This window comes from Mesitornis unicolor, unplaced genomic scaffold, assembly GCF_000695765.1.
Source record: "Mesitornis unicolor isolate BGI_N332 unplaced genomic scaffold, ASM69576v1 scaffold31070, whole genome shotgun sequence".
Classification (NCBI taxonomy): Eukaryota; Metazoa; Chordata; class Aves; order Mesitornithiformes; family Mesitornithidae; genus Mesitornis; species Mesitornis unicolor.
The window spans coordinates 45,654-67,612 of NW_010158098.1; the positions used below are offsets into that span (position 1 = coordinate 45,654).

General features: G+C 38.3%; 1 protein-coding gene across 2 annotated transcripts; it reads left to right on the forward strand.

Moving 5' to 3' along the window:
* Window positions 1–65: 65 nt before the first annotated feature.
* On the forward strand, window positions 66–21,959 carry RAB3GAP1 (RAB3 GTPase activating protein subunit 1 (catalytic)). 2 transcript variants are annotated; one of them, XM_010182603.1, is made up of 25 exons: window positions 66–83; window positions 165–220; window positions 1,039–1,114; window positions 2,392–2,524; window positions 2,758–2,836; window positions 3,362–3,481; window positions 4,045–4,210; window positions 4,886–4,985; window positions 7,426–7,507; window positions 8,325–8,393; window positions 9,112–9,185; window positions 9,892–9,984; window positions 11,484–11,653; window positions 11,977–12,084; window positions 12,419–12,591; window positions 13,397–13,451; window positions 13,728–14,084; window positions 15,204–15,341; window positions 16,824–17,051; window positions 17,590–17,686; window positions 17,776–17,879; window positions 17,991–18,106; window positions 19,377–19,479; window positions 21,001–21,021; window positions 21,627–21,869. In XM_010182603.1, exons 1-25 carry the CDS (start codon window positions 66–68, stop codon window positions 21,867–21,869), a joined length of 2,979 nt encoding a protein of 992 aa, XP_010180905.1. The 2 variants fall into 2 exon arrangements, with proteins under 2 accessions (XP_010180905.1, XP_010180912.1); XM_010182610.1 differs by lacking the exon at window positions 21,001–21,021 and having other exon boundaries at window positions 21,627–21,959.

Here is a 21,959-nt window from a genome sequence, read left to right on the forward strand (position 1 = left end):
CCCCGCTGCCCGCCGCTTTCCCGTGAGCCCCCGCGCCTGGGGGGCTGTCCCGGCAGCGGCGCAAGATGGCGGCGGACAGCGAAGTGAGTGTTTTCCCCTTTCTTTCCCCGCTCCCCGCCGAGGCGGTCTCCTCGCTCACTGCTTCTCCCGCTCTCTCCCCGCAGCCCGAGTCGGAGGTGTTTGAGATCACGGACTTCACCACCGCCTCTGAGTGGGAGAGGTAGGTGCTGCCGCTGACTTTACTCCCCTCACCGCGGCCGCCTCGGGAGGATCGGGGGCTCTGCCTCATCTACCCCGGCCCGCTCCTGCTCAAGGGAGCTGGGTCCCTGCTCCACGGTCGGCCTCGCCAGCTGGGAGGCTGCCCTGGCCGGTAGCCGGTGGCACCCGGAGGCACCCGGAGCCTCGTCGCGGCTGGTCCGGCGTTACCGGCTGGCTCTGCAGCGGAGACTCAGGCCGCAGCGGATGAGTTGCTTAAGAGGATCTGGTCAAGCTGTTTCTGAACTTAGTGAAAGGTCTAGTTTAATGTCCATTTGTAAAGGATTAGAATAAACATCTGGAAGGCTTGTGTGTTAAGTAGCTGCTTGATTATTAAAATAGTTATCGTATACCTGACGCGTTTAAAAGTTAGTAGAACAGTGTACAAGAAAACTTAAGGTGAAGAATGTTTTTGCATTCTTGATGTATTATTTTTTTAAATGCTTTTTTTCCAGTGATGATGCCTATGGCAGGGAACACATTCTAAGCACTGCATTTTAGACCAGAATTCAGTTTATGATTTTGTGTCAAATTATGAACAAGGCTCTTTGCAGTTGCTAAAAGTAACTATAAACTGAAATATAAACATAGGAGGACTGTTTTATTTATACAAGGAAGCAATTGTTCTGTTTTTATTGTGACACCTTTTTTTGTTGTTTATTTAGATATTTTTCTTTTTAGGAATTCCATAGTAGGACAACATATTGTCTGCTTTTAGGGAGCTGAATTGTAGTACAAGCTTAGCATTCAGCAAATACTAATGACTTTCCCCTTCCCTAATAGATTTATTTCAAAAATAGAAGAAGTATTGAATGACTGGAAGCTTATTGGGATTTCTTCAGGGAAACCTCTAGAAAAGGTCAGTTACTGCTTCTGAATTTTCTTTTAGAATTACTCAGTAGTAACACACCAGTATACGCTTACACGTATTGCGATTTTCTTGGGTGTGGTAGATAATTGTTTTTATTGGGGAAGTTTGTTTGTAAAAGTGGCAATTTGACAAACAGTTGCTGTAAATTTATTGGTGGGCTGTCTGCTTAACAGGCTGTTTCCCTGATAAAGTTGGATCTTCATATAGAGCCTAGTGATTTATTTTTTCCCCAGTTTTTAATCTGAAAACATGGTTGAAGCTCTTCTAAATTCTTAAGGAGTTTATTTTTGCCCTGCCTTGTGCCTTTGTCACTTCTCACGTACTTACGGTTGAGGTTTGCATTGTACTGCTGGTGACTCAGGGTGTTTCATAGATTGGAGAGATTTTTTTCAAAGCCCAATTAGAGCCTTTGCAGTGCTTTCTCAGTCCTGTAAAATGCAGAGGAAATTGCTGAGCTCTTCTGCAGACTAGTGCAGATAAATTCAGCTGTTCTGGATTGAATGGCTGCTATGTTTGCAGAGGAATTTTATGATTCTTAATTTTAGTTAGGGTACAGAGTATTCAGAACAAAAACTTCTCTGATTAACTAGTTTCCAGCCTTAGCTGTCAGTATATCCCTACATATTTTCTCTTCTACACGCAGACCTCCCCACTTGATCTCTAGTGAGAGGACACCCTTTACAGATCAGAGGGTTGTCCAGGTTGCTTTGTTTTAGTAGCAGCTTACAATTCTGTTCAGTGATGTTGTGCTTTTTTCTAGAATCTTTCCTATCTTGTATTTTTGTTAAAAAAATAGTTATCCTTACACACAGAAGTTTTGCAAATTATAGCTGCAAAGTCATTTATCAGCAAAAGCATACGAGAAGTTAATATTTAAGTCCTATTTGTGTAGAATGGTATAGATACAGGTAAAATCCCAGGTGGGAAAATTCCGCCTCTGGGCAAGGTTGAGGGTGCATACACTTAAGACCTATGGTTGCATATGAAAGGATGTATCTGCCTCTTAATTCCCATATAATTCTGAAGACTTCTCAGGGGGATATGTGGTCCTTGAAATAAACATGATTTAGCATTCAGCTACCTTGATATTTAAGTGCTTTTGAGATTTTTTTTTTTTAATCAAACCATACTTAGTTATTTAATAATAAATATTTAGCAGTAGGAAAAGGATGAATAAATATAGATCTTGTAGGCAGTATACCTTTTAAGGCTTAAGAATGCTAATGTAAATTTATGTGATCAAATTACATCTTTTTTGTATGCAGGGTGTATATACCACAGGAGCATGGGAAGAGAAATCAGATGAAATTTCATTTGCAGACTTCAAATTCTCAGTTACCCATCACTATCTTGTTCAAGAACCCAGTGACAAAGATGGGAAAGAAGAACTGGTAGAAGGTAGCTGAGAGTTCTCTTACCCTCGTGTGCAAGGATGTGACAAAAGACAGTTGGAGTGTGGAAATCACAGCGCACTGATTTGCTGCTGTGTGAAATTTTCTGGAGTCTGATGGGTGGGATCTGACACTTCTGCTTTTAGTATGCTTTGCATTCAACAAATTGCTAATGTACGTAAATTGTAAATCAGCTGAATGGATGCTGATGCTCTACTTGCATATCATTTTTTTCCTCAGATGCCCTTCCTCTGCCCATGCAGGACTTGCTGTGCATGAACAATGACTTTCCTCCTAGAGCTCACTGTCTGGTAAGATGGTACGTATGCTGTCTCTCATCCTTAATATAAATAAGCACAGAAAAAGACCCGCAACTCTTTCATGCCCCGCAATCGCTTGTATATTTTTTTTTCTCATCAAGAGTTAAAGCTTAAGTAAAATAATTGTACTGTACACAGGAAAGCAGTGCAAAAAAAGCCTGCCATTGTGAACTTTAGCACATTACAGCATTGTTCTAGAGAGGTTGGTTTCATATATAAATAGTTCCAGTTGTTATTAATGTAAAGTAGAAAACTCAGGAGTGATAGAACTGGAAGTCTTGACATTAATTTGAGTGCAGTGTTTGAATGCTGTTAAGCTCCTGTAGTTTGTGATTTGAGAATCTGCAGCACTCCTTGCCCACTCAGTTCTTGACCTCTCTGGAAGAGGTACTGGCATCAAAAATAAGATTCCACAGGCTGTTGGTGACAGATAGGTTATTCAGGTTACAATATTTCTAAAAATTCTGTGTTTCAGCTGGCTTGCTAAAAACCAGAAATGTGCTCTTTTTTTTCTCTCTCCTCAGGTATGGCTTACGTGAGTTTGTGGTTATTGCTCCAGCTGCAAATAACGACGCAGTGCTTAGTGAATCCAAATGTAACCTTTTGCTGAGTTCCGTTTCCATTGCGCTGGGGAACACTGGCTGGTAGGTCACTTCCTAAACTCTAGCGTACTGCTGTTGTGAGGAAAAGGTATTAAAGCGTTGGCAAAATACACTCAGAGTGTGTTGTGTTTGCACTGTAATATTGTTACAGAAGGATTAAAAAAAAATTCCTGTGGAAGCTATAAAAAGATAGATTCAATGTGTTACTTATATTCATTATTGTTTAAAAATCTTAAAGGAGTTTAAAAGCTGCTAGAAGTTGCTGGAGTAACTGGTATACAAAATACAACTTTTTGAACAGGACTTCTTCCCTATATGTGGTAACAGTAACTTTCTAATCTTCCTCAAAAAATATTTAGACTGAAAATTAGGTAACTGAAGTCACGGATAGGGCTGTGCTTATGACATGACAATTTGTTAGCACTCCTTTTAATGGTGAAATTAGCAGCATTTTTCTTTGATTCCTATGAGGTGTTTTAAACTGTGTTCCACTAAGAGAAAAGACATTCTAAAGTTTATGAAGTTATGTGAAAATGTTTAGCTGGTTTTATAGCCTAAAAGACAGCTTGACATTTTCAGTAATCTGAACTATTCATGCTTTATAGTCAGGTACCACTGTTTGTGCAAATACATCATAAATGGCGACGAATGTACGTTGGAGAATGTCAGGGTCCAGGAGTTCGAACTGACTTTGAAATGGTTCATCTTCGCAAAGTGCCAAATCAGTATACTCATTTATCAGGATTACTGGATATCTTCAAAACCAAGATTGTAAGTGCATCTGAATGCATATGACCGATATTAAGAGTAGTTATTTTATTACCTGGTTGCTTGTAGATTCAATTCTGTCTTCTAGAGATTTTTTTTTTTGTAAGGATGAGGTTTACACTTTCAATACCAACAAAGTCTTTTTCCAGATATGGCCAGTATCTAGCTATAAAGAGTGAAAACTGGTGTGGGTTTTGCTCCTCAGTGTTATCACCTTCTTCCATTTTTGTTTTCCACTGGCATGTGAAAGAATTTGTCTGCTTTACAGTGTCTTTGTAACAAGTCTCTCTTCTCTCTCTCCCCAAAACAATCTCTATTTTGCTATTTAATGGAGGGTTGCTGTGTTTTTTAATTCTGATATTTTGTAGCTCCCCATAGTTAAGAGTGAAGAACAACATGATGAAATGTGAGGAGTCTAAGTGGACTGCTAGTTTATGGAGTGGTATGGCTGACACCTCTCAACTGATATTGGTAGTCAGCAATCTTATCAAAACATTGAGGGGAAAAATCCTTAATAATCATTAATCCTTGACTGGTTTTACTAGTAGTACTTGAGGTGTTGCAGTTCTGGTAAAATTAGCTCCAGTACAGGGTATCATAACTAATTTATGTTCAAGGCCTGGGGTATTTGAGAGGATGTACTCTTTACATTAAATTTTTTCTTTTAATATTTTCAAGGGCTGCCCTTTAACACCACTGCCTCCAGTCAACATGGCTATTCGGCTTACATACGTGCTTCAAGACTGGCAGCAGTATTTCTGGCCGCAGCAGCCGCCAGGTAGGAGATTTGTGTCTTCAGAATAACTTGTTTTAAGATAAACAGGAAATGTTTGTGTATCTTGCCATAGGAATTAAAACATTTTCTGCATGGACAGGCTTCAGTTACAACTGAGTACCATCCCACTCCCTGTGTTAGGCTAGCAAGGTTAAAGCTGCTCCGAAATCATGTCTGTGGCTTATGATTGTGACAGGTGTTTTGGTTAGGGCTGTGCCTAGGAATAAGCTTTTTTTTTTTCCCCGTTGTTTTTTTTGTGAGTATTTTAAGGACATAGTGATACTTGTACTACCTGTTTTGGAGAGAAAAGGTTGACTAACTGTGGATCTATAAAGAATTACGCCCTGAATTCCATGGGGAAACTGGGATTCAGTTTCTAGTATGTGCTAATACTTCACAGGAGTATTTGTCAATTATTTCCATGAAGTAACTGGTTTTAATACTTCACTAGTTAAGCTTATTAACAATAGGGAAAGGAGAAAATATTATGTGGACCTCGTGCTAAAATTCTGGATTTTTGGTTTTGTTGTTTACACAGTGCTAAATAAGCCAAGCCATTGATCTATTTTTTTAATGTGGGCAAAATTTCTGACCACACCTTTTATTATAGTAGCCTTGTATGAGGGGAAAAAAGAGAAAAGTAATGTATAGCCTTAAATCTAAAGTGCATACACTGGACTTGATAATTTTTATGCCATAGTGATACTACTTAGGAAAAATGGAGTGAGTCTACTCAGTTGGTAATCTCATGATGAACTCTCATATGCTTGCTTGGTCATAGTACTTTCTTCCTTGGGTGTCAGGAATTTGTTTTTAACAGACCGATTTATATGTAGAAAAATAAATAAATTCTAAACTTCTGGCTCAAAGGTAGACAAATCCCTAGGGAAAAGGTAGATGTTAGTTCCCCCTTAACATGCATTTTTATTAGTGCTGTGTTATTTTAGGCATGAGGTGATGGAACAATTAAATGCCCAGGTTCTATTCTTGGCTTGGTAGTAGTTTTATGTAACAAGGCTAAAGTATTTAGGGCACGCTTAGAGGGACAGAACCTGTGTGACCTTGGTCTGGTTACCTAATGGTTTTACTTACCTTTGCTAAAAAAAAAATTCTTATAGTAATTAAGGATATGTTTTGAAGAAATCTGCATTGAAGTGACCCTGTGTGCTTAGGACGTAAGGAGTGTTGAAAATACGTTTAAAGAGAATTCTGTTCTTTAGGGTCAGAGAACATTGGTGCTTTTAAAGTGATAGTTTCTCTTTGTAGATAAACCAACTTTACCTAAAGAACTTGGGAAGCTAGTTCTACAGCCTTTATTTTTTATTACTTCTGCAGACACAGAAGTCAGTGTTTTCTGGAGTCTGTACCTCGCTGTATTTATTCACTAAGTTGGGATCCCTGATTTGCAATGTATGAGTTGTACCACTGATCATATCCCTTGATTTGAGCAGTTTGAATAAATTTTACTTTTAGAAGCTTCTGGGTAAGGGAGGTAGTGACTTAGTGTACTGCAGAAACATGATTTTTACTGCTGTTGCTACATGCAATTGTGGTTTTATGTCCATTGTGAAGAACTGGACCTGTACTTTATTCCCCTCACTCAATTAGCTCTTCTTGAATACAACCAAGGAACTTAAATGCGTCTTTTATCTTCTCTGAAGAAGAAATTATGTGAATAAGTTATCCACATACTTTATGTGCTCTAATACCTCACTCGTTTTGTATGTAAACAGTTTGCCACATGCATTTAAAATTAAGGATCAGATGCTGGAATAGCATTATTATAATGGCATTACAGTATGTTATTACCCATTTGAATTTGTTTGGTGAAGGCTGTCTATTTTTGGTTTATATATTTGAAGGATGTGGCATGGGAAGTGGCTGGGGATGCTGGGGAACATCTTTAAGTATCTGGTATTACAAGGAGTCTCCCAGATTGTTAGATTAAGTCTTTAACTGCAGGAGACATAACATGTAACTCTTCATGAAACTATCAACCTTTTAAAAGTAGTTGGTTTTTCACTCTGCAGAATTGCTCTTCTGGAGTCTCTCTTTTCTGCTTGGTACTGATTACCTGCTTAATTTTTTTTTAATGGCAAGTTTATGTCTATTTGTTCTTCTGTCAACATTGACTCTTTAAAGCTGCCTTTATAGCTATCATCATCTTTGCCTGTACAAAAGGGAATAACCTTCCCTCTGTACTGATGGCAAGAATTTAATATATTTTTCAATGTCTAGTTGCATGATTTCTTCCCAGTTTCTGCTGGAAGTAATTACTTTAGCTATGTGCTAGGATTGCATTTTCATAGCTCTGTCACCTTAGCTGTTCAGCTATTCTCTGGTCGTCCTACATGCTACAGTCTTTTTACTGTAAAATTAAGATGATGTGCTTCTTAAAATATTCCATAAATTCTGTACGGAAAATGTATTGATCTGTCTTCAGATATAGATGCTCTAGTTGGGGGAGAAGTTGGAGGCCTTGAGTTTGGGAAGTTACCATTTGGTGCCTGTGAGGATCCTATTAGGTAAGATAAGAGTTCAGAACAATGTGGTTTATAACTTCCTAAATAGAGGACTTACAGGTATGTAATTTTAAATCTTAGTTTTGCCTGCCTATTACTTAGTATATCCCCAACAGATGATCTAATTGTTCAAGTATGTAAGAAACATCTGTGAAAAGTAATGGTCTAGTAGCAAATAAGACTATCTGCAAAATTGTCTAATGATATTCAGAGGTCTAGCTCATAAATCTTTCACCATAAGCTTCTAGAGCACTTCATTTATCTCTGAAAATATTGTGTTGAAATATACCTTAACTGGTAAACTTTAAAATGGTGTGCCTTCATCAAAGGGTTGGACTTGCTCTCATCTTTCACATTTGTAGAAGTGTTAAATTGAGAGTGTCTGTAAACTGATCTATGGCAATCTCTCTATGTCCTCTTCTGAACACCCCATCACTATGCAGCCAATCTAGGAATAATTTTATTGCATTAGACAGTGTTTGATGCTGTAGGCAATTCACGGATGTTGTTCTTTCCTCTGTACCTGCATACCTAGCGTGCAATGCACAATTTTTCCTTTTGTAGAGAGGAGTTGAGAGAGTTCTGTGTGCCAGGTACTAGTAAAGTTTAGTGCACTACTGGGTGTCATGCTGTAGAACAACCAACAGAATGTGTGGAGCAAGAAAATGCATTGGAAAACATGCACATTTCTGGAGGTAGTTGCAAAATACATAGAGGGACTTAAGTATGAACTGTCACAAATACCCTGTCAAGATCTTAACTATAATGGAGAGAATACTTTCTACTAGTACTGAAAGATTTAAATCTCGTTTTGTTTCAGTGAGCTTCATTTAGCTACCACATGGCCTCACCTAACGGAAGGTATAATTGTTGACAATGATGTTTATTCGTAAGTATTTTGTCTGAATTGCAAATATCTAGAAGTGTATTTTATTTGTTAACAACTGCATTTTAGTGACGTCTAAAATGTGTGTGGCTTTGTGTGTAAAAAAGATACCATTTTGAGGAATGTTAAGGTCCCTTTATAGAACATCTCATTTGGAAAAAACCCTTTTGAAATGCATTTCTGTGTGAGAAAGTAGTATTGTATCATAATCTCAACAGAACACACCTCCATTTTTGGGCACATTCTCATGCTAGACTTAAAAAGTTTTGTGTATTGCATATGTCATGGAAAAGTTGATAGTGGAACACAGAAAGCAAAAAAGAATTGAGTGACATCCCTCTCCAAAAAAACATCATCCAGGTTTTCTGCTAAGCCTCCTAAAGAGGAAGAACAGTGTATACTGATACTTAAGAAAGGGAAAAAAAAAGTGCTTTACTGTTTTAATTAATTCACAAATTAGATTCAACATGAATACACTTTAAAAGAAGACAGTTTAGCTGAACTGAATTGTTCTCCACGTGTTATTTACGTTCTGTATGCACATGAGAACAGGGACCGTTGCTTGCATTTTAGAAAGTCTGTTATGTTCTCACGTGTAATGTGGTGTGTATTATGGTTTCCATGGCCTAACTAGCTGTGACATTCCGTTTATTGAGAATTTGGTACTCACCTCCCTGCCTGCTTATGGTGATAGTATGACACTTCTTTTTTTTTTTTAAAGTGACCTGGATCCTACCCAAGCACCCCAGTGGTCTGTGAGAGTCAGAAAAGCAGATAACCCTCAATGTCTGTTGGGTAAGTCATCAGAACTCCCTATCTTACCTTACAGTTTTTAAGCTACTGAATTGTGAAGTTGGGATTGAATTTTTAATTATCTGATGATCTCTGTTTCTTCACTCTGCTTATTTTTTTGAGTGGACAGTATTTTGGGCTTCCTTTTCAAGAACTCAACATAAGTTTCTGTTGTAGGTTATTCTGCATCTGTGTACCTGAGCTTCATTGCTGTTCTTACTTCACCAGGTTCCAGAGAATAAGCATTTACTCTGTGTTCTGTGAGAATTTAGATTCCTGGAATCTTTAAATTTTATTAAGTGCCTTCTGCATATATGCATTTCCTTAATTGACTCAATCTGTCTGACAGGCAGGATTGGTACATCTGTTGTCCATCCTTGCCTGTTAGCTTGTGGGGAAAAAGGCTTCAAAACTAACTAGCTAAAAAAAGAAAAAAACATGCTGCAGAAGTTTCATCTTGCTTTGAGTGAAGAATTGGATTAAACTGCATGCAGAACGGTGCTCTGGAGAGGTGACTGAGTGCTGCCTAGATGTGCATTTTCCTAAGCTTTAATTATGTGGTTTAAATATATTAGTGCTTCAGAAAAAATTATCATATTCTTTCAGATGAAAAGATAAAACTTACTGTTCCTCACGCATAATTTTGAGAGTTAGCTTATTCAGTGAGATTTTAATTGACAGTTGTTCAGAAATTCTGTTTCTCTCATAGGTGACTTTCTTACTGAATTCTACAAGCTTTGCCGTCGGAAGGAGTCAACTGATGAGATACTTGGGAGGTCTGCATTTGAAGAGGAAGGAAAAGGTAAAACTAAAATCTTGTTGATTTGTATTTTTTGGTTTTAATAGTTTCATGTTATTTTACCTTCCCTATGCCCTTTTCCTGACTTCAGATTGATGAGTATTTTATACTTGTAACTCTCAGGCAATTTCAGTTATACTCCTAGGAATTTTCTGGTCAGTGCTACATGGTATAATTTCTCATGAATTCTAGGCAAGCTTGTCTCCCAAAGTCCTAGAGGACAATTGCCTCTGTTATAGTTGTTTGTTTTCACTGGAAAACAAGAGTTTAAAATCTGACTAGTGTGTGGAAGAATTTGTTTTGACCACACATCAGATTTGTCTGTATCATGTATTTTTTGGTATTTTTTTCCTGTTTTTTCTGCTTTCTGAAGTACTGTGTAGTGCATGTTTTAACAGCCAATTTAAAGAGTCTTTAATCTGTTCAAGGCTTTGCTCTCCATTTTAAGCACCTATCTTATTCTTACCTGTGAGGAAGAGAAGTGTGAAAACAAAACAGGCAAACTAACAAACCTCAAAAAACCCAAACAAACCAAAATTATCTGATGAAAAGTCAGACTTTATCCCAACAGTATAGATACTGACATCTTTTTGATGGCTCTATTCCTTTCTTTCACTTTTCTTGCTGTATATGGTGAACATTCCCTTCTTTCCTGCCTCATGTCACCTTTTCTTCCCTCCAAATATGGCCCATATCAATGTGTTTTCTTTGGGCACACTTGATCTTAGTTTTGAAGGAGCTCACTAGTTAGCTTAAAAAGGTGCTATACCGAGTAGGGTTTGTATTACTCTTAGTGCTTGACATGCAGTCTTTTTAGCCCTCCTTATCTCTAATTCTCTTCAAATTTTTGCCAAGATGAAGTTTTCCAGGCTGCTGGTGATTGTTCACTTAAAACTGTCTGTCCTCTTTTTAAACATGTTAATTCATTTTATTGTAAGAGACATTCTAAAGTTTCCTAGCAACAACTTTGGAAAAAATCTTTTGCTTTGAGGAGGTTACTTGAGGACTTTAAAACAGAATAGTGCTTTACACCATCTAAGGTCATATAGTGATTAATACTGGCTTTATTTAAGCTCTAGTGCACACTTGAACAGTCTTTGTTATCTACAGTGTATTTGTTGGTATCATGTATAAATAAAATTGAAACATTGGCTTTTCAGCAGACTTTTTGCTGATACTCTGCCTGTAATTGCCTGCAAGTATTCAGTACTACTACAGTAGGTGGCAGGCACTGTCTACAGCCAACTCAGTCTACACTCCATTCAGTAAAGTAAATCAAGAACAGTCTATGAGTCCCTGCTTATCTTTGTGGCTGAGAACAGTGAATATCACGTGTGGAACCTGGCAGCACAGGAGTGTAGCTCTGTTTAACAGGGTGGTAAGAATCAATATAAGATAAATAGACTGAATATGACAGGTGAACTTTAAAGAGAGATGGTCTTGCATTTTTGTTTGTTTGGTTTGTTTTGTGTTGTTCGAATTATTTTTAATTTGTTTTGCAGAGGTTGCTGATATTACCCACGCTTTGTCGAAGCTCACAGAGCCAGCACCAGTCCCAATCCATAAATTATCGGTCACAAATATGGTTCACAGTGCAAAGAAAAAAATTCGCAAACACAGAGGTGTAGATGAGTCACCTTTAAACAATGAAGTTCTGAACACTATTCTTCTGGTAAGTGAGCTGTCCGAGCACATAAATTCATATGAAACCTGGATTTCATGCTTCCACTGATGCATTTGGCTTATAGTTTATAGCAGAGTTATGCATAAAAGTGTCTGATGTCAGTTCCATTATTTGAATTGCATTGATCAGCTTCTTGAAGCAGCCTAAGCTGTTCCAAGTGTGTGCAATGTAAGTGGACCAAAAATGAACTCTGAACTCTGCTAACAGTTTTAATTACTATGTAATGTAACCAGCAGTAGCTTTATGGAGAAAGTGAGAAAAGCAGGAAAAACATACTGATGGCAGTTTGGAATTGTTTTTGTTTCTTCAAGTTCTTATTTCCTGATGCTGCTGACAAGCTTGCAGATGGATTTGAAAGCAGAACTAGCACGTCAGGAGGAAACAATCCTCCTCCTCCTCCTCCAGAGAATGAAGATTATGTAAGTTTTACTGGCTGACATTCATGAGAGAGTGAAGCGGTTTTGAGTGTGTGTTCATGCAGTCTGCTGTGGTTGCCCTGTATATTGTAGAGATAATGTTTGGGAAGAGGAACTTACCTTTGTGGATTCTCTAGGTAGAAATAGTGATTTTAATTTTTTTTTCCCTTCTGATTTTTTTTTTTTTCTTCCAAAGACTGTCATTTTTGGTAGCTTATACATACAGGCTTAAAATGTTAGTTAGCCACTTGTGTTGTCAAACAAGAAAGATATCCTATGGCTTTGGAAAAAATGCCATTGTTCCTGTATTTTCTGCTTTCTTTTATTTCTCACATAGAATCTCTTCAGTCAGTTTAAATCTGCTCCTTCTGACAGTCTGACGTACAAACTAGCTTTATGTCTTTGTATGATAAATTTCTACCATGGAGGAGTAAAAGGAGTGGCACATCTTTGGCAAGAATTTGTGTTAGAAATGCGCTACAGATGGGAGAACAACTACCTTATTCCAGGGTAAGATTTCTGTTGTTGTTGCTGCTGCTTTGTCATAGAAAATGTTTGTTTCAGGAACGGAGTGAGTTCACTATGACTTAGGGTTGGTTGTTTTTAAAATTTCAAATATTATCCTGTATTTTTATTACTCTACTTCCTTAAAGCAAGAAAGGATAGGGAGTAGGGAAAAGCAGCTGTGCCCTCCCTTGAAAACTGCAACATTCCCAGAGGAAGCTGAAGCTAAAGAGCTCTCTACTGTGTGAATGAGAGAAAAAAGAGAAAAGCTTATGTGGATGCTTGGCTTCCACTTTATCATTAGATGAAAATGAAGGAGCTGATGTAGTCAGAGACTCTTCTGCTTTGTAGCGTAGTTTCACCACTTCTCTAAGGGGGCTGTTCCAAGTTCCTGCTGGTGTAGTAGGCTTTTCACACAGCGAATGCTATTACTGTTTGTAATGGGATGGACTGGCCATTTATTTGCCAGTTTGCACTTTCAAGTGGTCACCCTAACAAATACAATGAAGCTTGAAATATATAGAGATCACTCTACTGTATCATTGCAGTTTTAAAAGTAAAGTCAAAGGTGCTGAAGTTTTGTTTGAAAGGAGTTACCCTTTTAACAAATGACCTCTATGAAATAAATGTAGTTTAATTTCTGAGCTTGTTCAGTCACGTAGCTTCTCTTCTGGGATCATAGAAGTAATGGTGGGAGTGGGTTCCATGTGGATATTTGCCCTTCTTTTGGATTTCATATGATTTAAGACCACATGTGTGTGAAAGATTCAACTTTGTAGTTGATAATGGTTACACTTCTACCTTTTGTTAGATTAGCTAATGGCCCTCCAGATCTGAGATGCTGTTTACTGCATCAGAAGCTCCAGGTAAATATCCCAAATTTAAGAATGATTTTTTCTCCTAAGGAAACTGTCAAAATTATTGCAATTATTAGCTAAATATACTGTTGTTGTAGTTTTAGTTATGCTTGTACTATTGGGTCTGGACTTAATTTCTTGGGAAAATCTTTGTTATAGCAACAGTTAAATGGAATGGTTCTCTGTTAGAATTGTGAGAGATTTTTGGTGACTCTTCAGGTTTTTCTGTGACATTTTTTCCGTAAGAGGAATTGCCAAACTTATTTTCTTCCTTTAACTTGTTAGATGTTAAATTGTTGCATTGAAAGAAAGCAAGCAAGAGATGAGGGGAAAAGGGGGAGCGTGTCTGATCGTTCACCTGGTGATACTGGAAAAGGAGCAGACCACTCTGGAGATAACCCTGATAAGGAGAAAGAAGTTGGCAAGTCTTGGGAATCGTGGAGTGACAGCGAAGAGGAATTTTTTGAATGTCTAAGTGACACAGAAGATCTTAAAGGAAATGGGCAGGAAAATGGAAAGAAAGGAGGAGCAAAAGAAGGCAACAAAGAGCCTGTGAACCTAAAACCAGAAGGTCGCCTGCATCCACATGGAAAGCTGACGCTGCTGCATCCAGGAGAGCCTCTCTACATTCCAATAACACAGGTTAGGTAGCAGGAGCTGAGCCAGATGTGCAATGTGACCCTCATGCAACGTGGCTCATACCTAGGATTGTGAATTGTAAATAATTTGCAGGTTATAGACTTACCTGTTGTTATAATCGCTAAGTGTTTTGGGCTTAAGACCTTGTTTTCCATTTTTAAGACTTGATGAGGCTGTTAAACTGCAATCTCACATTGTTTTTGTTTTATTTGAGAATGGATCTCCTTACCAAATTTCACTCAACTTCTTTTTTTTTAAACAGGAATTAAGCTGTCTTGTCTACCTTCAAATCTGGGGTTCTTTTAATTTCCAGCGTTGAGGCATGTTCCATCCCCTCCTTACTTTCTTTTCTTTTCTGGAAAGTAGGAACTGCCTTGGTCCTCCCACTGTGAAGATTTCTAGCGGACTGACTACTTGCTGTTACTTTTTTCTTTTTCTTTTTTCTTTAAACAAAACAAAACCCATAAAAACCCCAACCCACAACATTTCTCAACTCCTATCTAAAAAGGGCATAGTCATCAGGTTTTGGTACTGTTATTTAAAGCAGGTTTACCATCAAGCACCTAGAAATGTTACCTGACACAGACTTTCTTGCAGAGTGACGGGATGAAATAGGAAGCAGTGGCGTCAGAGGAAGTTTGAAATCAGCCATGCATGAAGAATACAGTGTTTTTCATTCACTTGAGAGAAATTATTTTTAATGGATGTTGCTTTGCGTGGGTGAAAGGTGTGAGCAGAGTGTAGTCAGGCAAAATGTTGTCAATTAATTATGTGCTGGCAGTATCAACAGCAAAAATTGTACATTGCTGTAGGTGGATTTTCATCCATCTCAACAAAACAGTATCAGCCAAACACTTCCTAGACTTCTGGCATTTTAATAACATATCCTTATGTTGTACTTAATTCTCAGGTTGTTTTCTTCTTAATTTCTTTTTGTTATTGTTGTCTTCAGATGCACAGCTTTAGGCTAAACAACTTAAGCAGCAGAAATATGTTTATTTCCTTTGAGTACAAATAAAGTAGAATGAACTTTTGGTGACAGGGAGCTTTCCAGTCCTCTTCCTTAATATGGGCTAAGTTTAGTAGAGGCTATTTGTAAACTTGTCTTTTTCCACGTTACAGGAACCAGCACCCATGACTGAAGATTTGCTGGAAGAACAGTCAGAGGTACTGGCAAAATTAGGGACATCAGCAGAAGGGGCTCATCTTCGGGCACGCATGCAAAGTGCCTGCTTGCTCTCAGATATGGAGTCTTTCAAGGTAGTACTACTTGAGAAATTCTGTGAGACTGCTTTCTTCTTAATTATGCTGTTCTTGCTTGTGTGGAACAATTTTGAAGGCTTTTCTGAGTTTTTTTCCCTTCACAAAACAGTTCAGAATTAGTTGAAAGTTGAAAATAAAAACATAGTGATAAAATTCTTAAAACGCTTCAAAATCTATGACTATCCAGTCTGTTACGCTGTAACGTTCCAGTAAATTTGCACAATGTCTGTGGGAGGGAAAAAATGCCCAAAACATGCAGTTGAGAAATTGGGAATTAAAACTTGGACAAGCCCATACAAAATTATGTCAGAAGAAAACTAAGCATTAAAGAATCAAAATTACAAGTCTCTCTCTTCCACCCCCTTGAACCTTTCATTTAGGGTCCCTTTTACCTCTGTCTGGCTTTGTAAAATGCACCTTGAATTGGACTCAAAATGGGTTAAATGTAAAGGTGGTGTAAAGGTTTGTTCTTTACTAGGAAGGGTAAGTTACCACGATTTAGAGGTCCAGTACAGCTGTTCATGACACTGGGACTGGCATAGCTGTGGTTTTGGGTAATTTCTTCCATTTCTTTTCTGAGCTCTGCAGAGGGAGCTAAGAGCATGTACAGTGCTGTCATCAAAGGATCTCAAAACTCTAAAAAGATGGGAGAGTCTGTCATGAAATAGCTTATATATATTCCTTTAAAAATTATTTTAATGCTACTTAGTAAAAGGATACAAATATACTGTAGATTAAGAGTACAACATCAGTATCAGTTTATTAACTAATTCATGTCACATCTATGTAGCAGTTTTTTTACAGTGCAAGTGATCTAAAAGCTCTAAGTAATAGAGAACCATAATTAGAAGCGGAAGTGCACCCTCGATAGTTGCATTGAATAGAAAGCTGGGTTTCCTTTTATGTTCTAGACCAATGGGTGGATGTATCTGTGTTGATGCTGCATCTATGAAAAATGAAATTTTGTTTGTGGGAGGTATTTTTTTAAATTTTTTTAAAGGAAGAAGAAAAGGTGAATTTTGTTACTGGAATGTTAAAAGATGGAAAGTCAGTACTGAAAGCATATTTATGCAGCCCAGTGCTTGGGCTGTTTTTAATCTAAGTCTTTAATGGTATAAGTTTAGACATTACAAAATTTAATGAAAATTCATATTTATTGCATGTATCAAGCACCATAACTGTGTTATTTTGAGCTTGCCTGAAATAAGTGATGAATGTGCTGTTTTGGGAGGGTAAGAGGAAGGTTTCTTTGTTTTTGTTGATGTGGGTTTTTCCCCTTGTCATTGTCTTGATTTATACTTTATCCCCTCACCTTTTCAGGTCTCTTTTTTTAGTGTACAGTTTGTTGACTGTGAATAGAAATCCCTAAGTTTAGGCATCTAGCCTATAGTTGACCCACTAAATCTTATTGCCTTCCTACCCAGGTTATTGTTTTTATAGGAGTTTTTAGGCACAAATTTTATCTCCTCTTGATTCTAGGCAGCTAATCCTGGCTGTTGTCTGGAGGATTTTGTGAGGTGGTACTCCCCTCGGGATTACATCGAAGAAGAAGTGGTTGATGAAAAGGGGAACGTAGTAATTAAGGGTGAGCTGAGTGCCCGAATGAAGATCCCTAGCAACATGTGGGTGGAGGCCTGGGAGACGGCAAAACCAGTCCCAGCCCGGCGGCAGAAGAGACTCTTCGATGACACGAGAGAGGCAGAGAAGGTAAAAAGCTCTGTGGCTAGCGATAGCCTGATCTGTAATGCTAGTGCAAAACTTAGAGCAGCCCTTTCTTCTTCCTCCTGCAGAATTTAAACATAAACACATCGTTGTGCTACATTCTTGAGTTATTAAACTGTTCTGTAGCTTGTATTAAACTGTATCTAGCTTTGGGTTAATCAGAAATTCCTGTTGCTGTACTACAGTACAGAAGTATCTAAATTAGTGTGTGGAATGTAACTTCATAAGCTGCATTATTTAGGTATCTTTCTGAATTATTAGTAAATAAGCCAGATTTTAATCAGTATGTATGTGTTAGAAAACTAAAGTGTTCCTAAAACATAATTATTTTTAATTTCATTCAGTCCTGTTGGGACTGTAAGCAATCACTGAGGATTCATGTGAAAACTACCTATTGAGTGCTGCCTTACAACAGTGCTCCCTTTTTGTGAATCCTTCAATGTAGGTGCTCATCTGTGACAGTTAACCTGATCTTTGGGAAGTAGTTTTGATTAGTAACATACTAAATTTTTTGGTGTTGTAGGTGCTTCATTACCTTGCAGTTCAGAAACCAGCTGACCTTGCAAGGCATCTTTTGCCTTGCATCATCCATGCAGCTGTACTCAAGGTAAAGGAAGAAGGTAAATAATATTTAATAAATTATTAAGATATTTTAGGGTGAACACTGATGCAATAATTACAACTTCTCCATTTCTTTTCCTCCTGACAGAAGCACTAGAAGACATATCTTCAGTTAAGAAGATCATTAGGCAGATAATCTCCCATTCCAGTAAAGTTCTACGATTCCCCAATCCAGAGGACAAGAAGCTGGAAGTAAGGCTTTTGTACTGGCTGGGGCTGAAAACCTATCAGGCTTTTACAGTCTTCATGGGAGTGCTGAAAGAATGTCTTTTTAATTTTCACTTTTTTATTAAACTCCTGCAGGAGATCATTGCTCAGATTATGAGTGTGGAAGCTATCATCGCCAGGGCCAGGTCTCTGAAAGCAAAATTTGGGGTAGAGAAATGTGAAAATGAGGAGGAGAAAGAAGATCTACAAAGGTGACCGATTATTGGTTTTTTTTGTCCTCTATGTTGTTTTGCTTTTCCTATGATGTACTTTTTTAACTATTTCAAAATTTAGGACAGATGGAAGTGATGATGATACAGAAGTACTGAGGAATCATATTTAGTAGCTATAACCATTAGGAGTCCCTGTCCCTAGGCTACCCAGAGATGTTATGGCGTATGTGGGTACCCTAAATGCTCCTCTGAGTAACCATCTCTTTGGAAACATGTGATACAGATTATTTTAATGGATTTGTTTTTATCTTGCCAGTACTGAGTATTCACTTTTTTGTGTGTGTATGTAAAAGGTATATTTGATGAACTTTGTTACAATAGAGATAAAATTAGAAGACTAGGAATTCAGTATTTTCTATAACTAATACGGAATGAAATACCTTCCCCCAAGTTGTTTTCTTTTTCTAGTCTCCTTACTAATTACTAATTACTACATATTACTGAGGAACCATATGAATTAAAAGCGTCAAGCCATGTTTCATTGCTTCATTACCCGCTGTCAGATTATTTACCTGCTGCTTAAGATTATTAATAAGTAATGTTAAAAAAAATCCATGTTAACTTCTTGCTGCTGTGCTGAGCGGGAGAGATGACATTTTTGTAGTACATGTTGGGAGGTCAGAGGAGCAATGTCTGACTAAAGCGATATCTTTGTACTCAAAAACCTTATCGTATTGTCACTGCTTCTGGGTAGACAACACCATGAAGGCTTCTCATGTTTAATTTATACATCTGCATTAGGAGCCTGGGTTCTATTTGTAGTTAATTGAGAGAAGTAGGTCTTCTAAGAGGCTGAATTACAAGCTAGATGCTTACTGGCCCTGCCGCTGGAGCTGCAACGCAAACAGCTTTATAATCCTGTTTTTCCTGGCCTGATGTGAGTGACTGCTGTATTCAGCTTAGTTTTGAGATACATGTGGAAGAACAGCTGCTTGTATTAGCATGAAAGAGAGAGCAACAAGGTAGGAGGAAACAACTAAAGGTTAAGAGGGGTTTTGTCTTTAGGGCAGAGGGAAGGGGTAAAGGAATGAAAAGGCCCATGGTAGTGTTTGAATGGGGTGATGAGAAACGTCAGGGTTTTTTCCTTAAACTTTTTGAACTCAAAAACTAGCAGACACTATCCAGCTCTGTGCAGATGATTGTAGGTGGAGACGTCCTCACAGGAAACAGTTCTGGTTTTAGATTAGCAAACTGGCTACAGCTGAGAATGAAACATTCCTTTTTCCTTTTCAATAATTTGTCCTACCAGGTTTGTCAACTGTCTCCTGGAGCAGCCAGAAGTGTCAGTTATTGGTGCAGGAAGAGGACCTGCTGGTAGCATTATTCACAAGCTGTTTGTGAATGCTCAGAGGGTAAGAGAGAGTTCTTGATTGCGTTGCAGACGCTTCTAATTTAAGCAGTGTGAGGCGATGACTTGTCATATGATGCCAGTTTATTTTGTCCACATATATGCATGTACTGTCATAAATGTGCTTGAGGTTTTTTTGTGATGTTCAACATGATTTTGGCAATAGCAGAACCTTGCAAAGTGAAAGAAGTGTAGATGACCTGGGTGTGAAACAGTTAAAAACCTCTGGGTAGACAGAGGTGTCACTAATGCTTGGGTTATTTCCAACTGTAACATCAGTAATGCTATTATGGTACAAATTTTTGCGTTAGTCAATAGAGACGATATATGTAACATCACAGCAAGAACAATCAATTGTTTCACACAGGGAGGTACAGAAACAGGTGATAGTATTAAATATTTTAGGAGTAACTTTTTAGATTGAGGCTTATACTTGGAATACTTGAGATTTCTTCTGTGGAAACCAGTGTACTTAGGAAGAGTTTCAGCTCTTTTGCAGTACAACTCTGTATCCAATTCACTTATTGCCTGTGTTACATCTGTGTTCTGGAAACCCTTCCTCAGCCTATATTGGTATAAATATTCCCTTCTTCTCTTAAGTAATCTTTGTAATAATTAGCCTTTGCAGTCCAAGAAGTCTGGAAATCAATACTTAGTCAGCCTTCAGTTTCTGTCAGACTTACACCAAACTGTCTAACTAAAATTTAACTGTAGTGGTAATAACAAGGTCGTGTAGTAGTGTAGACACCTTAGAGCCTGAAATCCTGTTTGTTATTCACTGCTGTAAAAATTTTGTGATTGGGAATTAAACACTTTTAAGGTGTGGATGCCTTTATAATAATCTGTATTTTGCAACATAGCATAAAAATGACCATTCTGAAAACAGACCATGATTATTCTGAGAAATAAAAATCAGAACATTTATTTTATCCTTCTAGTCTCTAGGGAAAATCTGGTTGCAAATCTGAACGTGGCAACCAGCCTCCCTATAAAGCCTACAATTCTGCCTTGTAAGTGCATGTGAGGACGTGCACTCGCCTTTTTAATACTGAGGCATTATGTTTTTAAAGCAGAGTAAGAGTTTCTAGTTCCATAAAGATGTATGTAAATTTCTCGGGTTTTGTTTCTTTTGAAACATCTGTAACTAAAGCTGGGTTACAGATGCTTCCCACTAGGAGCTGGTCACTTAATTAAGACTTCTTAGTGGGACAGGAGCTAACTTGCTACCAAAACCCCCTTGTATTTTATCTACCATGAATTATTTCAGTAGAGCTGTTTGGTAACAAGAAGTTGAATGACTTTCTTGTTCATTACCTTTTGTACCTGGACTCCTCTTTGAGTTGTGTCAAGTTTGTTATATTCGCAAGTTTTCTCAGGAAAATGATGATGGCAAATGCATGTTCTTGGGAGTAGAGTGCATGATGTCTCTTGAACCTACAATCTCCTTCTAACCTCTTGTCAGTCACCTCTGACTTGCCTTTGTTTCTATCTTTCATCACTGGCTCTTTTCTCATCCTTTTCCAAGCTGACTGAATCTTCTGATGAGGTAACCAACTTTGTCCCTCATTTCCCACTCATCTTCCCTAGCTGCATAGAGTTGAACCTTTTCGTAGATCTAGTTCAGCAGCCTGATTTAGTTTGTACTGTTGTTCACATATTAAGCATAAAAATAATTTTGTTTCCAGAATGGTTTTTCCTCATTCACAGACTTCATTTTTAGAGTCTAACAGGTAGTGAAGAGAAAGAAGAATCTCGAAGCAATATTTTGAGCTTGAAAAGGCAGATGGCTCTATGTCAAGACTCCAGTAGTGGTGCTGGTTATTTTTCAAAGGAGACTGGCTTGGCCTCAGGTAGCCACAGAGAGTTGAGGAGAGAGCCCTGCTTGAGAAGGGCGTTTCATCTGGTCAGAACCCTTGCTTCACACTGTCAAAAAGTCAGGAGCTTAGGCTGAGCTTCACCATCCACACATGAAGGTTCTTCCATTTGATTGTGCGCAGTTTATTTCTTGACATCCCATTGGTGTCTTGCTCTGTGTACACGCAAAGCGTTTTATGTGTTCACCATTTCTAATCTTCCTCTTATGCAATATTTTCTGAATTGTAATGTTAAGAGACAGCTTGCCCTGTAATTATACCTCTGCTCTTGCTTAAGGTTTCTGCAGTGCCTCCAGTTGATGAAGAATTGAGGAGATCGGGTTCATCAGAGGAGCGCAGACTCAACGTGGGCGCTGTTTCAGATTTCCCACCCCCCACGGGTCGCGAGGTGATTTTGCGGACGACTGTCCCGCGCCCTGCCCCTTACTCCAAGCCGTTGCCCCAGCGCATGTACAGCGTGCTGACAAAGGAAGATTTTCGACTCGCAGGTGCCTTTTCAGCGGACACAACATTCTTCTGACATACCCAGCTGCATTACCTTGTGTGTCCTCACAAGGAGCGTGCTTGTCCTCCTTTGGGGAAGTTAACATGACAGACTGGCTTGTGGTGA